The 14,304-nt window shown below is 41.5% G+C and overlaps 1 protein-coding gene across 1 annotated transcript in view; it reads left to right on the top strand.

The window, feature by feature from the left end:
* SHQ1 (SHQ1, H/ACA ribonucleoprotein assembly factor) overlaps positions 1-14,304 on the top strand; it is a 109,678-nt gene that overhangs the window by 43,421 nt on the left and 51,953 nt on the right. The window contains exons 9-10 of the mRNA XM_084634420.1: positions 1,650-1,703; positions 6,077-6,200. Coding sequence (XP_084490546.1) covers positions 1,650-1,703; positions 6,077-6,200 — 178 coding nt within the window. The remainder of the gene's footprint in view (positions 1-1,649; positions 1,704-6,076; positions 6,201-14,304) is intronic.

Raw genomic sequence — 14,304 nt, 5'->3', positions numbered from 1 at the left:
GGCTTAGAACTGGTATCATTCCAAATGATTTTTATGCTGGTGCGACAGGTCTGAAGCATCACTTAGCTGTGGTAGCGAAAGGGAAAGAGGGTGTGGTGCAGGAGATATAAAAACAAATGAATCACTTCAGGTTATTTCTTGGATCATTGCTATGCTATGACTTGATTATCTAGATAGGGACTACATGAAAGGACAGCTGTTTAATACCGGTTTTTTTATTTTTTTTTCTGGGTAGTTTTATAATAGTTCAAATTGTTTGTTTGTCACAACAGTGTGTGTTTGGTTATGTAAAATGTCATTGGTGGGCGTGTAGGATGAAGGACAGGGTTCTGGAGTTCCACAGAAGCTGCTATTTTGAATTGCTTCTGTTCAGGGAATTCCATAGCTCTGAAGCTTTAAAACAACTGTTTTTTGTTTTAAAATGTCTCTTAGAGCACAGGTATTAGTTATGGGAAACAGTCAGTAAACTAAAGCAAAACTTTTGAAACCTTCAAAGTAGCCACAGAAAACTTTGGCCCCAATTCTGAGTACTCCCTTTCCCCTAGCTCACCACAGGTTGTGGGGCTTGCCCTTCCCCTGTGAAAGAGTAACCATAAGTCTCCCCTTACTTACATTCTGTTTCCCATAGCCTCTGATGGGCCATAGGAAACAGAACAGCCAGAGCACCGTGTTCTTCAGCTATGTTCTCTTCCCTTCCCCAAAACAGCCTTAGCACACTCTCCCCTCCCCCTCCCCCTCCCCCCCCCCCCCCCCGCTCCCTGCCACAGATTGGGAGAGGGGGCAGCATAGAGCTGTACTTTGGCCAGGAAGGTGCCCTGCAAACCAGTGTTGATATTCTCTGAGAGCTGTTACTTCCCCTTTTTAAACAGTCCTGCTCTCCTGATTGGAGTGAATCCTTAAGAATAGACATTAGATTTGTGTGCAGAACTTTGCAGGTCTGTACAGTTCAATGGTATAATAATAATACTTATTACTAATATAGCACTTCTATTTTCAGTGTGCTGTACAAACACACAACTTTATCCTTACAATAGCCCTGTTAGGTAAGGTAATAAATATTGTTATGCTAATTTTTTAATGGGGAAACGGAGACATGCAGAAGTTAAATGATTTGTCCAAGGTCACAAATCAAAGTAAAATCAGAGCCAGGATTATAATTCAGGAATTCCTGGCTCCTAGCCCTTCTCATTCCGCTAGAGCATACTACCTTACAAATCCCATGAATCTGCCACAGTTTAAAAAGAACCACACTGTACATGCACTGCTGGATTTAGGTCCCGATTTGGAAGCCAAAAACATTGAACAGTTTTTAGGAAAAAGAGGCATTTCAGTTTGAGCTGTGTTGATTCACTCGGCAGACATTCAAGGTGCTGTTGCTCGGAGGAAAGTGTATTTATTAAGAGAGAGAATTCCTCTAAAATGCAGTTTTTCGGTGATTGCTGTTGTGTGTGAAAGGCTTTATGCATAAACTAGATATTCCCAGTTATTTAAATACACATGTCATAAGTATTCTTAACCTTTGCAATTTTAAACATTTAAATGACTACTGGCAGAATATTATTTGAAAATAGTTTGCCTGCAATTTTGAATGTTGAATTAAATAATATTTGCTTTATTCTATTTCCCCCCGCACCCAAAAAAAAAATCAGGTAGAGTCGTCATGGAATATCAGGAAACTGAGTGCAACTTTGTGCTGGCTCGAGGTAAGGTGAATTTCAAGAACTTTCGTGTTGGTGGTTAAAATACCATTATTACTGTATGTTATGTTCTGCTCATTCATAACTATAGATGTATTGAATGTTTTAAATTTCCTTTTGCTGTATGTAGTTATTTTAATTAATTACATGTTGTAACTTCCAAAACTGACTACAGAATTATTTAAAGTGGATCTTTTAGGAAGTGCAGTAGACGTTTCCAGGCTAAGCTTATTGTAAGTGAGATATTTTTGGACTACACAGATATCTGGTAAAGTTTTGATATCATTGTCACCACCGTGGAGCAAACTGTAATATCCATTAGGTGGAACACTGATGTATATAAAGACGAGCAGTATAGAAAAAGTAAAACAAATACTTTGGCAAGGTGTCTGCATCTGATAAGTAAGCCGGAACAAAATCAGGTGCTTTCTCTTGCTCACATGGAGTGGACTGACACTCTGAAGAAGCATTAAATATATCATTCTTACCACATAAACTTTTTTCCTTAAATTAATAAAGTTTACTTATCTGGTTGGATGTGGTTTGTGGTATGTCAGTAAGGATATTATAGTAAAGCTATGGTCTGACTAAACTAGGATTTTTCCTGCTGTTATGAAAAAATAGTAGTTTCTTTACCAGCTTGATACTGTAATATAGTAAAATATTTGTCAAGTAGGCATATTAAATGCAACCAAATTTGTAGCACTAGAAAATAATAGTATAAAACTCCAGCTGTTTGAACAAAAGCCAGAGATAATCTTCCTATTTCACTGGCTGAGAGCAGCATTGGATGGTAAGACAGCTGCTGTCAATCAGAATGTTTGAAAAGTATCTTAAAAATTAACTACAAAAACTGGCAAGTGGCTTTATTTTACTGGGCAATTAGTTTTAGAAAGGATTATTCTAATTGTTATCTTTTTCACACTGAGCTCTCTCACACACAAGCATATTACCTGTTTGAAGGGATACTGACCATGTATTACTTTAAAATAGTTGTGTAGTTCTATCTTCATGTTTCTCTGATTAAATTTTTTGATTTAAAATGGTTTTAAGGCATTAAACTTTATTTCTGTCAAAGAAGGTAATCATGGCATGGGAAAATGGAAGTAAGAACAAATATAATAAAGAGTACACACAAATTGCAGTATCATGCAAATTTGCTTTAATGACTAGAAGTCCCTTTTTAATGAATGACTGATGGACAATCAAGATAAAAACATATGGATGAAACGCATTTGTTTTGCTAGAAAATTCTCTCATCCTGAGCACCAGCTGACAGAAAACACAAGATATGAATGTCAAATGTTGTTGTGATACTCAAGTACAAAATCATTATGGATCACTGGGTTTGCAAATTACTAAGGGGCGGATTAATAACTTTACTTTATGACAACACACATATGTCTTTATAAAGTTTTTATATATAACAAAAACATTTAAATATTAAATCAAATGTATACTCTTTAAAGAAAGACATGATAGAAGCTAGTGTATTATGTAAGGCGATGCACTATAAAAGGGTACTGTCAGAATTGACAGGCCAAGTTATATCTATTTAAAATATTCATATTTTACTTCATCCTGCTTCTGTGATTCCTAAAAACTGGTTTATACCAGCAAACAAGGATTGTAGCACATTTTAAACTGAAACTGTTCTTCTGGGTGATATTATAATAAAAAACCCATAGTAAGGAGTTTCTCCACAATTGTAAGGGCATAAAACTGATGCTGTGTGTCCATTCCACTCTTGTGTGGGGGAATCTTGTAAATTTTAATAATCTGCCTAAACACAAAAATGAGAAAAGCAGAATGAAGAGACTGTCAAAACACATCTGGGCCTACTAGCTCTGACAATGCCCTGTGAATTTAATTTGCTTTTGTAATATTTTTGATGTTGTTAAATTAGTACGTTCTTCACATTTTGAAGTGTGAATAATTCATAATGTATTTTTATAATCAGAGTCCCGTGTACTACACGGCACAATGGGACCAAACTGCACCGATGGTTAAATTCTGCTCGAGCAGTGTTTTCTTGATAGCCCAGCTATCTTTGCCATGTGTGGGCAGGGACTGTCATTTATTAGGTGTTTGTACAGTGCCTAGCACAATGGGGAGGTCTAATCTGGCTGTGCCTTTTAGGCACTATGGCAATATAAATGTTATATAATAATAATAATTTGTATCAGGGAAGTCAGACACTTGTAGCCTGCTTCAGCTGCTCATCTCTGCAGCTCAATCGGTCTTGACTGTTGCACTGTTTTCCAGGCTTCATAGCTTACACCAGTCTGCACTTTTGGCTTCCTCTTTGGGCTGTAATTGGACTGTAATTCTGGCTCCCCAGTCTTCTTCCACCAGGCATCAAACAACAGTGCAGGGAGTATGCACTGTAATCCATTTAACTTCTCGTTGTGAGGAAGGATGGGAAGCAAGCAGCAACTGCAGCCTGGTTGCAGACAGAAGACAAAATGTTAGGCTCTTGGCTGCAGCAAAACAGCAAATTTCATGACCGAAATAGTGAATTTCATGGCATCTTGAAAAATATCCCAAATTCCATAGTTGCAGAATTGCAGAATCCACATGCCCCTCATTGAGTTTACATCTTTCAGAGCTATTGTTTCAGAGTGTCTGCAGACGTGAGCAGTGGATGCTTACAGTGATTTATCCTTGGTTCATGTTTTCAACCATGCTTTTTTTTAACTCCTGTGTACCTTACATAGCTAGTACAGCCAAGACTGAGTGAACTGAATTCTATTCCATTTTGTGCATCTTTCAGTAGAATTGTTCCCTGAGTTTCTGTTACACTTGTATAAAGCAGTAGGGTTGGCCAGGTGTGACTGAGGGGCTTATCTGGCCTGTGGAACCTTTATTTCTGGTGAAGATAAAAAGGATAGAAAGAACCCAGCTTAACTGTCTGAGCCAAGACTCTGTTTGTAGGGTTGGCAATTAAAAAAAAAATAGGGCCTAATCTTGCAAACACTTCCAGTGGTGCACTACTCATGATAGCAAACACTATTCAGTAGTAAGAGTTTGCAGGGTTTGGACATTTAGTTTTGTAGTTTTTAACATTTCAATGCCATGTGTGTTACTGTGTAACACTGTAGTTAGGCGCAACTGATGAAGTTGTAAATGCAGTGGCAGTCTTAACTCTTGACTTTTTCACAATCATAGCTTATTGTAATGAAGAGGTTTTCTTATGGGTGTGCATTTATCGTACAACGTAGCAATTCTTGCCTCAGCCGCAGTCAGCAGTAGACGTTACACCCAGGAAATTCAGTCATCTGGCACCAAGCTGTTAATAACAGTGGCCAGGTCTATACTACAGACTTACATTGGTATAACTACATTGCTCAGGGGTGTGAAAAATCCATCCTGCATCCTGCCATCAAAGCTTCGTCGGTTAACTATGCCGATGGAGGAGCTGTAAGGGCTTGTCTTCATGTACAGTGCTAATCTGTTATGCAAACCATGTAGAAGCAGCGTGTTTTCATCAATCTGTAAACAATATTGCCCGAGATATAGTTTGTTTGAATGGACTGTCATTTTGCTGTGCATGAAATATGCACAATTTATGACTGTAACGTTAATGACTAACAATATATAAATAATTAAAATATGTATCAATAAACTTAAAATGAAAAAAGTTTGCTATGTTCATATAATATGAACCAAGTGCTGAGTGGTTAGCAATAGTGGTTTTTATTAATTTTAATCAATTGCAAATTCAGGATGAAAAAGGGTGGTTTTTTTTTAAATTCATAAATGGAAAGTTTTATCTTTGAAGAGTGAAAGATGGAAAGGAAATCACTCTTGAGAGAATCTTTAATAACTCACTAATGCCTCTGGCCTAAGTAAATTAGAGGTCTTCTTCCCTCATAAAGGAGGACAATGAGCTGCCTTCCCAGGGGAGATATATTTATCTCTATCTTCCGTATTCATAACTTTGCTAAAAGGCAAAGGCATATGTCATTTTTAGAGTTCTTGTGTGTGTACACGTGGATTCTGTTATCATATGTTTTTAATTTTTATTTATTCTTAAAAGGCTTTTTATAGCTCTCTTTAATATACATAATGTTAAGGGACAGACATTGCCGTAATGTAAAGAATGACAAAGACTTCAGTTAAATGTTTTATTGTAATGTGCTCTGAATTCAATATTTTTCAATTAAAAGCCAATAAATTTGTCAGACTTTTATAATTGTACCATGCAAGTTGAAAGTGCTGGGTCTTGTTTCTGTTTAAAATTAACCTATTGTTTCCATAACTGTTAAAACTATAGACCTTTTTGTGTGTGTAGCTATAATGTCTTTTAAAAAAAATAAATTACTATGTGCTTTTTTTATTCAAGTAAATTAATTATACAATTTCATTGATTCACTCAGAGTTTCACTAGTATTCCTGAGGTCCTGGTATCCTTTGGAAGAAGAGTTTTATGTTATCCACTCTACAGACATTTCAGATTAGTGACACGAGCCTTCAGTGATACAGTCATGATACTGCAACTAGGTGAGATACTTAATTTTTTACTATATGTGTTAATTAGCCATATACAGTGAAGTTTGACGTACTATATATTTATTTATATGGGGGATGAAGGGGTCTTGTCTACCCAGAGCATTAGTACACACCAGCCAGGGTGTAAATTCTAGTGTACACCAACGTGTCATGCACTAGCTGTCCGTGTGGATCTTGCTGACACGCACTAAAAGTTCCTTAATGCATGTTGTACTAATGTATTGTTTTATCAGTCACCCAGAAAGGGCTGAAATAACAGCTTCATGATGTGGAAAGCATCAAAATAATGCAGTATGCATCATAAAATGTTTTTTTATCACTTTCAAAGTCATAATTATATATTAGGGGGAAAGGAAGACATCTATAAGCTTGTCTTTTAGTGCACTGCCTCTGCCTTTACCTACACAAAATCAGACAGTGTTAAATAACCAAATAGTGCTGTGTAAACAAAACATATAGTAGTGGGATGCCATATGGACAAAACCATTCCTTTTGACCCGAATCCAGTAAAACACTTAAGCACGTGTTAACTTTTGACAAGTGAGCAGTCTGATTTACTTCATGCTCAATTGTGGCCTTTTCCTAAATGATGATAGACAAAGCTATAATATATAGTATATAGCATAGTATAATAATATATTTGGAATTTAAAGTTGAATAAAATATTTTGGCAAGGAATTTCATTGCAGCTGTGATAGTGTCTGATGTAAAAAGAAAAGGAGTACTTGTGGCACCTTAGAGACTAACCAATTTATTTGAGCATGAGCTTTCGTGAGCAGTTTATTGATAACACACAAAATGCATCGCCCAAGGTCTGAGACTCTGTGTACTAGATGTACACCAGTGGTTCTCAATGTACTGGTGACCCCTTTCACATAGCAAGTGTCTGAGTGTGACCCCCCTTATAAATTAAAAACACTTTTTAATATATTTAACACTATTATAAATGCTGGAGGTGAAGCGGGGTTTGGGGTGGAGGCTGGCAGCTCGCGACCCCCCATGTAATAACCTCGCGACCCCCTGAGGGGTCCTGACCACCACTTTGAGAACCCCTGATGTACACTTTCAAAGGCACTTAACAGAGCATAACCCAGTGAATGTTAAGGAACAGCTCCTAGGAAACCAGTCCTTTCTACTCATTAAAAATAGTTTGTCAGATTTGCCACAAACAATTATTCAGTCATTAAATGAATTGTTAACCAGTTTTTCAGAAATTATTGCTTTTCCAAAATATTATTCAATTGATGTAATAGAAAAATGTATGTAAAAAGAGAAGAACTGCCAGGAAAACAGCTGGACAGGTAGCTCATGAAGGAAAACTGTGAGTGAATTTGTTTTAAATGTGTAGAGTTCACTCTCAACATTCACAGTATTGAATTTTGTTCAAATGTTCATTTGCATTAATTCATGTTAACATATATATGTTTGACATAGAGATACACTGAGTTTTTTAGTATACTTCTCTCTGCTTAAATATTCTTGAGATTTTGTCTCTTAGAATTTGATGACTGTATTGGTGCAAACACAAGGGGTTGGTGACATCTTTTATTGTCCTCATATATTCAGTTTCATGCTATCCTTTAAGAGGGAGACAATAAAGTTCAGTTTATTTCTTTAGATGCAAACTCATTTTGCTGCTTGCAGGTATGTGGAAAAAATATACAGAATTGTCCTTGGGGAAAGAGCTTAATTTACTTGATTTGATGCCGTAGAGTGGAAAAAAATCAGATTGAGGAAATAAAAACTAGCTGAATGAATTGTATAGTCTCCTGTTACTTTATAAATGTTTTATTTTCAATGCATGAGCCACTGAGCCTGTGAAAAAGTTAGATTACAGTGACTTTATTTCTGTTACATCAAATGATTGATGTAGATTTAGGCCCGAATTATACCCTCCTACACACAACCTCATAGGAGAGGAAAAAGTCCTTCTGAAACTCTGAGTTTAAAATTGTGGGATTTCTGCTGCAGGCAGTCATAGCAGTGAACTCCTGCAGAGTCCAACAATCTGAGCAAATGCGATGGCTCTTGTCATAAATATAAAGGGAAGGGTAAACCCCTTTGAAATCCCTCCTGGCCAGGGGAAAGCTCCTCTCACCTGTAAAGGGTTAAGAAGCTAAAGGTAACCTCGCTGGCACCTGACCAAAATGACCAATGAGGAGACAAGATACTTTCAAAAGCTGGGAGGAGGGAGAGAAACAAAGGGTCTGTGTCTGTCTGTATGCTGGTTTCTGCCAGGGATAGACCAGGAATGGAGTCTTAGAACTTTTAGTAAGTAATCTAGCTAGGTATGTGTTAGATTATGATTTCTTTAAATGGCTGAGAAAAGAATTGTGCTGAATAGAATAACTATTTCTGTCTGTGTATCTTTTTTGTAACTTAAGGTTTTGCCTAGAGGGGTTCTCTATGTTTTTGAATCTAATTACCCTGTAAGACATCTACCATCCTGATTTTACAGGGGGGATTTCTTTATTTCTATTTACTTCTATTTTTTATTAAAAGTCTTCTTGTAAGAAAACTGAATGCTTTTTCATTGTTCTCAGATCCAAGGGTTTGGGTCTGTGGTCACCTATGCAAATTGGTGAGGCTTTTTATCCAACATTTCCCAGGAAAGGGCGGGTGCAAGTGTTGGGAGGATTGTTCATTGTTCTTAAGATCCAAGGGTCTGGGTCTGTAGTCACCTAGGCAAATTGGTGAGGCTTTTTACCAAACCTTGTCCAGGAAGTGGGGTGCAAGGTTTTGGGAAGTATTTTGGGGGGAAGGACGCGTCCAAACAGCTCTTCCCCAGTAACCAGTATTAGTTTGGTGGTGGTAGCGGCCAGTCCAAGGACAACGGGTGTAATATTTTGTACCTTGGGGAAGTTTTGACCTAAGCTGGTAAAGATAAGCTTAGGAGGTTTTTCATGCAGGTCCCCACATCTGTACCCTAGAGTTCAGAGTGGGGGAGGAACCTTGACATGGTGGCATAGTGGTGGGATTAACCTGAAATCATTTTGAGATCCAGTTGAGATTTTTTGAACTAGAAATACAGATTTTAAAAAGAAAATTTTTTTTCCTTTGGAAAGAAAGTCCAGAAAGCAGTTGAAACTGAAAGCAGATTGTTTTTTCTCTGCTTTGTGGCCAAGCAGAGACAAAAGGGGATTATCTTGTGAATTGCAGGTTTTCTTTGCTTGGAGGCAGGGTACTTATCTCCTGCAGGGAAATTCACAGTCTTCCAACCCAGAGGTTTTTTTTTCTTTTCTTCCTAAAAGTAAATAGGGGGTGTGTGTTCTACCCATTTGCTTTTTCTTTGGGCTGGGTAAGCAGGTTTCCAAGTAGTTGGAGGTTTTTTGCTTTAATTTGGGCCCAGAGCAGAGACAAGGGAATTGTCTTTTTCTGTAGGCTGACAGTCACTATCAGAGAATAGGTATTCTATTCCAGCACAGCAAAATTTTACAGCCACGTTTTGTTTGTTTATTTCTAAACCTCGGGTGTAAAGTTAGTTAAAAACAGAGAGGTTAGAATGACCAAATCCTCAGCTTGACTACAGCTGGAATTAGCCAAATTTCAGGCTGAGGAAAAACAAAGGGAACATGAAAGACAGATAGAACTCATGCGGCTGGAGAAGGAGGTACAGGAGGCTGCCCACAAGAGGGAAATGGAGGCAAGGAAGCATGTGGAGGAGGAGAAGGAAAAAGAGAGGAAGCATGTGGAGGAGGTGGAGAGGATAAAGGCCCAGCAGAATATACCAACAAACCCTAGCAATCCTTCTCCAGGTACCACTTCCCATCCCAGAAAGTTCCCCACCTACAAGGCAGGTGATGATACTGAGGCCTTCTTAGAAAACTTCGAAAGGGCCTGCCTTGGGTACAACATCTCTACTGACCAATACATGGTAGAGCTGAGGCCGCAGCTCAGTGGACCCTTAGCTGAGGTGGCAGCTGAAATGCCTAAAGAACACATGAACAAGTATGAACTGTTTAAATCCAAGGCGAGAGTCAGAATGGGGATAACACCGGAGCAGTCTCGTCGGAGGTTCCGAGCCCTAAGGTGGAAACCAGACATTTCATTTACCCGACATGCCTACCACATTGTGAAACGTTGGGATGCCTGGATATCAGGAGCAAGTGTTGAATCTCCAGTAAATTTGCCCTTCCTAATGCAAATGGAACAATTCTTAGAGGGTGTTCCTGAGGAAATAGAAAGATACATCCTAGATGGGAAACCCAAAACTGTAATTGAAGCAGGAGAGATTGGAGCCAGATGGGTGGAGGTGGCAGAGAAGAAGAAAACTGGTTGCAGTTGGAGCGGAGACCAGAAGGGACCACCCCAGACCACACCCTATTACCGGGGGCCGCCCAAAGCCCCACCTACCTCCCAAAGAACCCTCCAGACCCCTTATCGTCCCACCACCCCGTTCTCCAGCAACCCTCCTCGCCCCAGTGACCCGTCAGCTGGACGATGTTTTAAATGTAACGAGCTGGGGCATGTAAAGGCCAACTGCCCCAAGAACCCCAACAGATTACAGTTCATTGCACCGGAATCACACCAGAGGTCCACAGGCCCAGATACCTCCCAGATACCCTTGGAGCGGAGGGAAACTGTGAGTGTGGGCGGGAAGAAGGTCACCGCGTGGAGGGACACCGGAGCACAAGTGTCAGCTATCCATGCTTCCTTAGTGGACCCCAATTTAATCAACCCAGAGATCCAAGTGACGATTCAACCCTTCAAGTCCAACTCTTTCAATTTGCCTACAGCCAAGTTGCCTGTCCAGTACAAGGGCTGGTCAGGAATGTGGACTTTTGCAGTCTATGATGATTATCCCATCCCCATGCTGTTGGGGGAAGACTTGGCCAAGCATGTGAAGCAGGCCAAGAGGGTGGGAAAGGCAGCCAGGCTAAACAAGCCGTGAGGCCTAGCTCTGTTCCGGAAACTTTTATCAGGACCCAGTCAGAGGTGATGGACCCGGACCCCAGGCCAATGTCTGCAACAGCAGTAGTGGATCCAGTCCCAGAGACCCAGACAGAACCAGTCCCAGAACCGGAACCAGCCAAACAACCAACACCAGACCCCGTGCCAGCACTGAGTCCAGTACTTGCAACCTCAACGCCAGAGGGCCCCACTGAACCTGAACTGGCAGCAGCCGATAACCCTACACAAGAGGCTCAGCTGGAGCCTGAATCCCAACATAGTGCACCAGCGGAGAGCGGTTCACAGTCAACAGAACCAGCTCCATCCCCTATATCGCTTCCAGAGGGACCAAGCCTAGGTCCACAATCCCATGAGGAACTGATGTCTCCAGCATCAAGGGAACAGTTCCAGACCGAATAGGAAGCAGATGAAAGCCTCCAGAGAGCGTGGACGGCGGCACGGAGCAACCCACCGCCTCTCAGCTCTTCTAATCGATCCAGGTTTGTTGTAGAAAGAGGACTTTTATACAAGGAAACTCTTTCTGGTGGACACCAGGGAGACTGGCATCCTCAGAGACAGTTGGTAGTTCCAACTAAATACCGGGCCAAGCTCTTGAGCTTAGCCCATGATCACCCTAGTGGCCATGCTGGGGTGAACAGGACCAAAGACCATTTGGGGGGGTCATTCCACTGGGAGGGAATGGGCAAGGATGTTTCTACCTATGTCCAGTCTTGTGAGGTGTGCCAAAGAGTGGGAAAACCCCAAGACCAGGTCAAAGCCCCTCTCCAGCCACTCCCCATCATTGAAGTTCCATTTCAGCGAGTAGCTGTGGATATTCTGGGTCCATTTCCGAAAAAGACACCCAGAGGAAAGCAGTACATACTGACTTTCATGGATTTTGCCACCCGATGGCCGGAAGCAGTAGCTCTAAGCAACACCAGGGCTAAAAGTGTGTGCCAGGCACTAGCAGACATTTTTGCCAGGGTAGGTTGGCCCTCCGACATCCTCACAGATGCAGGGACTAATTTCCTGGCAGGAACGATGGAAAACCTTTGGGAAGCTCATGGGATAAATCACTTGGTTGCCACTCCTTACCACCATCAAACAAATGGCATGGTGGAGAAGTTTAATGGAACTTTGGGGGCCATGATACGTAAATTCGTAAATGAGCACTCCAATGATTGGGACCTAGTGTTGCAGCAGTTGCTCTTTGCCTACAGAGCTGTACCACATCCCAGTTTAGGGTTTTCCCCATTTGAACTTGTATATGGCCGTGAGGTTAAGGGGCCATTGCAGTTGGTGAAGCAGCAATGGGAGGGATTTACACCTTCTCCAGGAACTAACATTCTGGACTTTGTAACCAACCTACAAAACACCCTCCGAACCTCTTTAGCCCTTGCTAGAGAAAACTTACAGGATGCTCAAAAAGAGCAAAAAGCCTGGTATGATAAACATGCCAGAGAGCGTTCCTTCAAAGTAGGAGACCAGGTCATGGTCTTAAGGGCGCTCCAGGCCCATAAAATGGAAGCATCGTGGGAAGGGCCATTCGTGGTCCAGGAGCGCCTGGGAGCTGTTAATTATCTCATAGCATTCCCCACCTCCAACCGAAAGCCTAAGGTGTACCATATTAATTCTCTAAAGCCCTTTTATTCCAGAGAATTAAAGGTTTGTCAGTTTACAGCCCAGGGAGGAGATGACGCTGAGTGGCCCAAAGGTGTCTACTACGAAGGGAAATGTGCTGGTGGTGTGGAAGAGGTGAACCTCTCCATGACCCTTGGGCGTATGCAGCGACAGCAGATCCAGGAGCTGTGCACTAGCTACGCGCCAACGTTCTCAGCCACCCCAGGACTGACTGAACGGGCATACCACTCCATTGACACAGGTAATGCTCACCCAATTAGGGTCCAACCTTACCGGGTGTCTCCTCAAGCTAAAACTGCTATAGAACGGGAGATCCAGGATATGTTACAGATGGGTGTAATCCGCCCTTCTGAAAGTGCATGGGCATCTCCAGTGGTTCTAGTTCCCAAACCAGATGGGGAAATACGTTTTTGCGTGGACTACCGTAAGCTAAATGCTGTAACTTGCCCAGACAACTATCCAATGCCACGCACAGATGAACTATTAGAGAAACTGGGACAGGCCCAGTTCATCTCTACCTTGGACTTAACCAAGGGGTACTGGCAGGTACCGCTAGATGAATCTGCCAAGGAAAGGTCAGCTTTCATCACACATCTCGGGCTGTATGAATTTAATGTACTCCCTTTCGGGCTGCGAAATGCACCCACCACTTTCCAAAGACTTGTAGATGGTCTCCTAGCAGGATTAGGAGAATATGCAGTCGCCTACCTTGACGATGTGGCCATATTTTCGGATTCCTGGGCAGACCACCTGGAACATCTACAAAAAGTCCTTGAGTGCATAAGGGAGGCAGGACTAACTGTTAAGGCTAAGAAGTCTCAAATCGGCCTAAACAGAGTGACTTACCTTGGACACCAGGTGGGTCAAGGAACTATCAGCCCCCTACAGGCCAAAGTGGATGCTATCCAAAAGTGGCCTGTCCCAAAGTCAAAGAAACAGGTTCAATCCTTCTTAGGCTTGGCCGGTTATTACAGACGATTTGTACCGCACTACAGCCAAATCGCTGCCCCACTGACAGACCTAACCAAAAAGAAACAGCCAAATGCTGTTCAGTGGACCGGAAAGTGTCAGAAGGCCTTTAACAAGCTTAAAGCGACACTCATGTCTGACCCTGTACTAAGGGCCCCAGACTTTGACAAACCGTTCCTAGTAACCACAGATGCGTCCGAGCGTGGTGTGGGAGCAGTTTTAATGCAGAAAGGACCTGATCAAGAATTCCACCCTGTAGTGTTTCTCAGCAAAAAACTGTCTGAGAGGGAAAGCAACTGGTCAGTCACTGAAAAAGAATGTTACGCCATTGTCTATGCTCTGGAAAAGCTACGCCCATATGTTTGGGGACGGCGTTTCCACCTGCAAACCGACCATGCTGCACTGAAGTGGCTTCACACCGTCAAGGAAACTAACAAAAAACTTCTTCGGTGGAGTTTAGCTCTCCAAGATTTTGATTTCGACATCCAACACATCTCAGGAGCTTCTAACAAAGTGGCTGATGCACTCTCCCGTGAAAGTTTCCCAGAATCAACTGGTTAAAATCGTCCTTGAGATGTGGAAAATATTGTTAGTC

The sequence above is a fragment of the Lepidochelys olivacea genome (genome assembly GCF_965140295.1).
Source record: "Lepidochelys olivacea isolate rLepOli2 genome assembly, chromosome: 7".
Lineage (NCBI taxonomy): Eukaryota > Metazoa > Chordata > Testudines > Cheloniidae > Lepidochelys > Lepidochelys olivacea.
The sequence above is the reverse complement of the archived record's forward strand: the minus strand, read 5'-3'. Positions and strand labels throughout refer to the sequence as shown.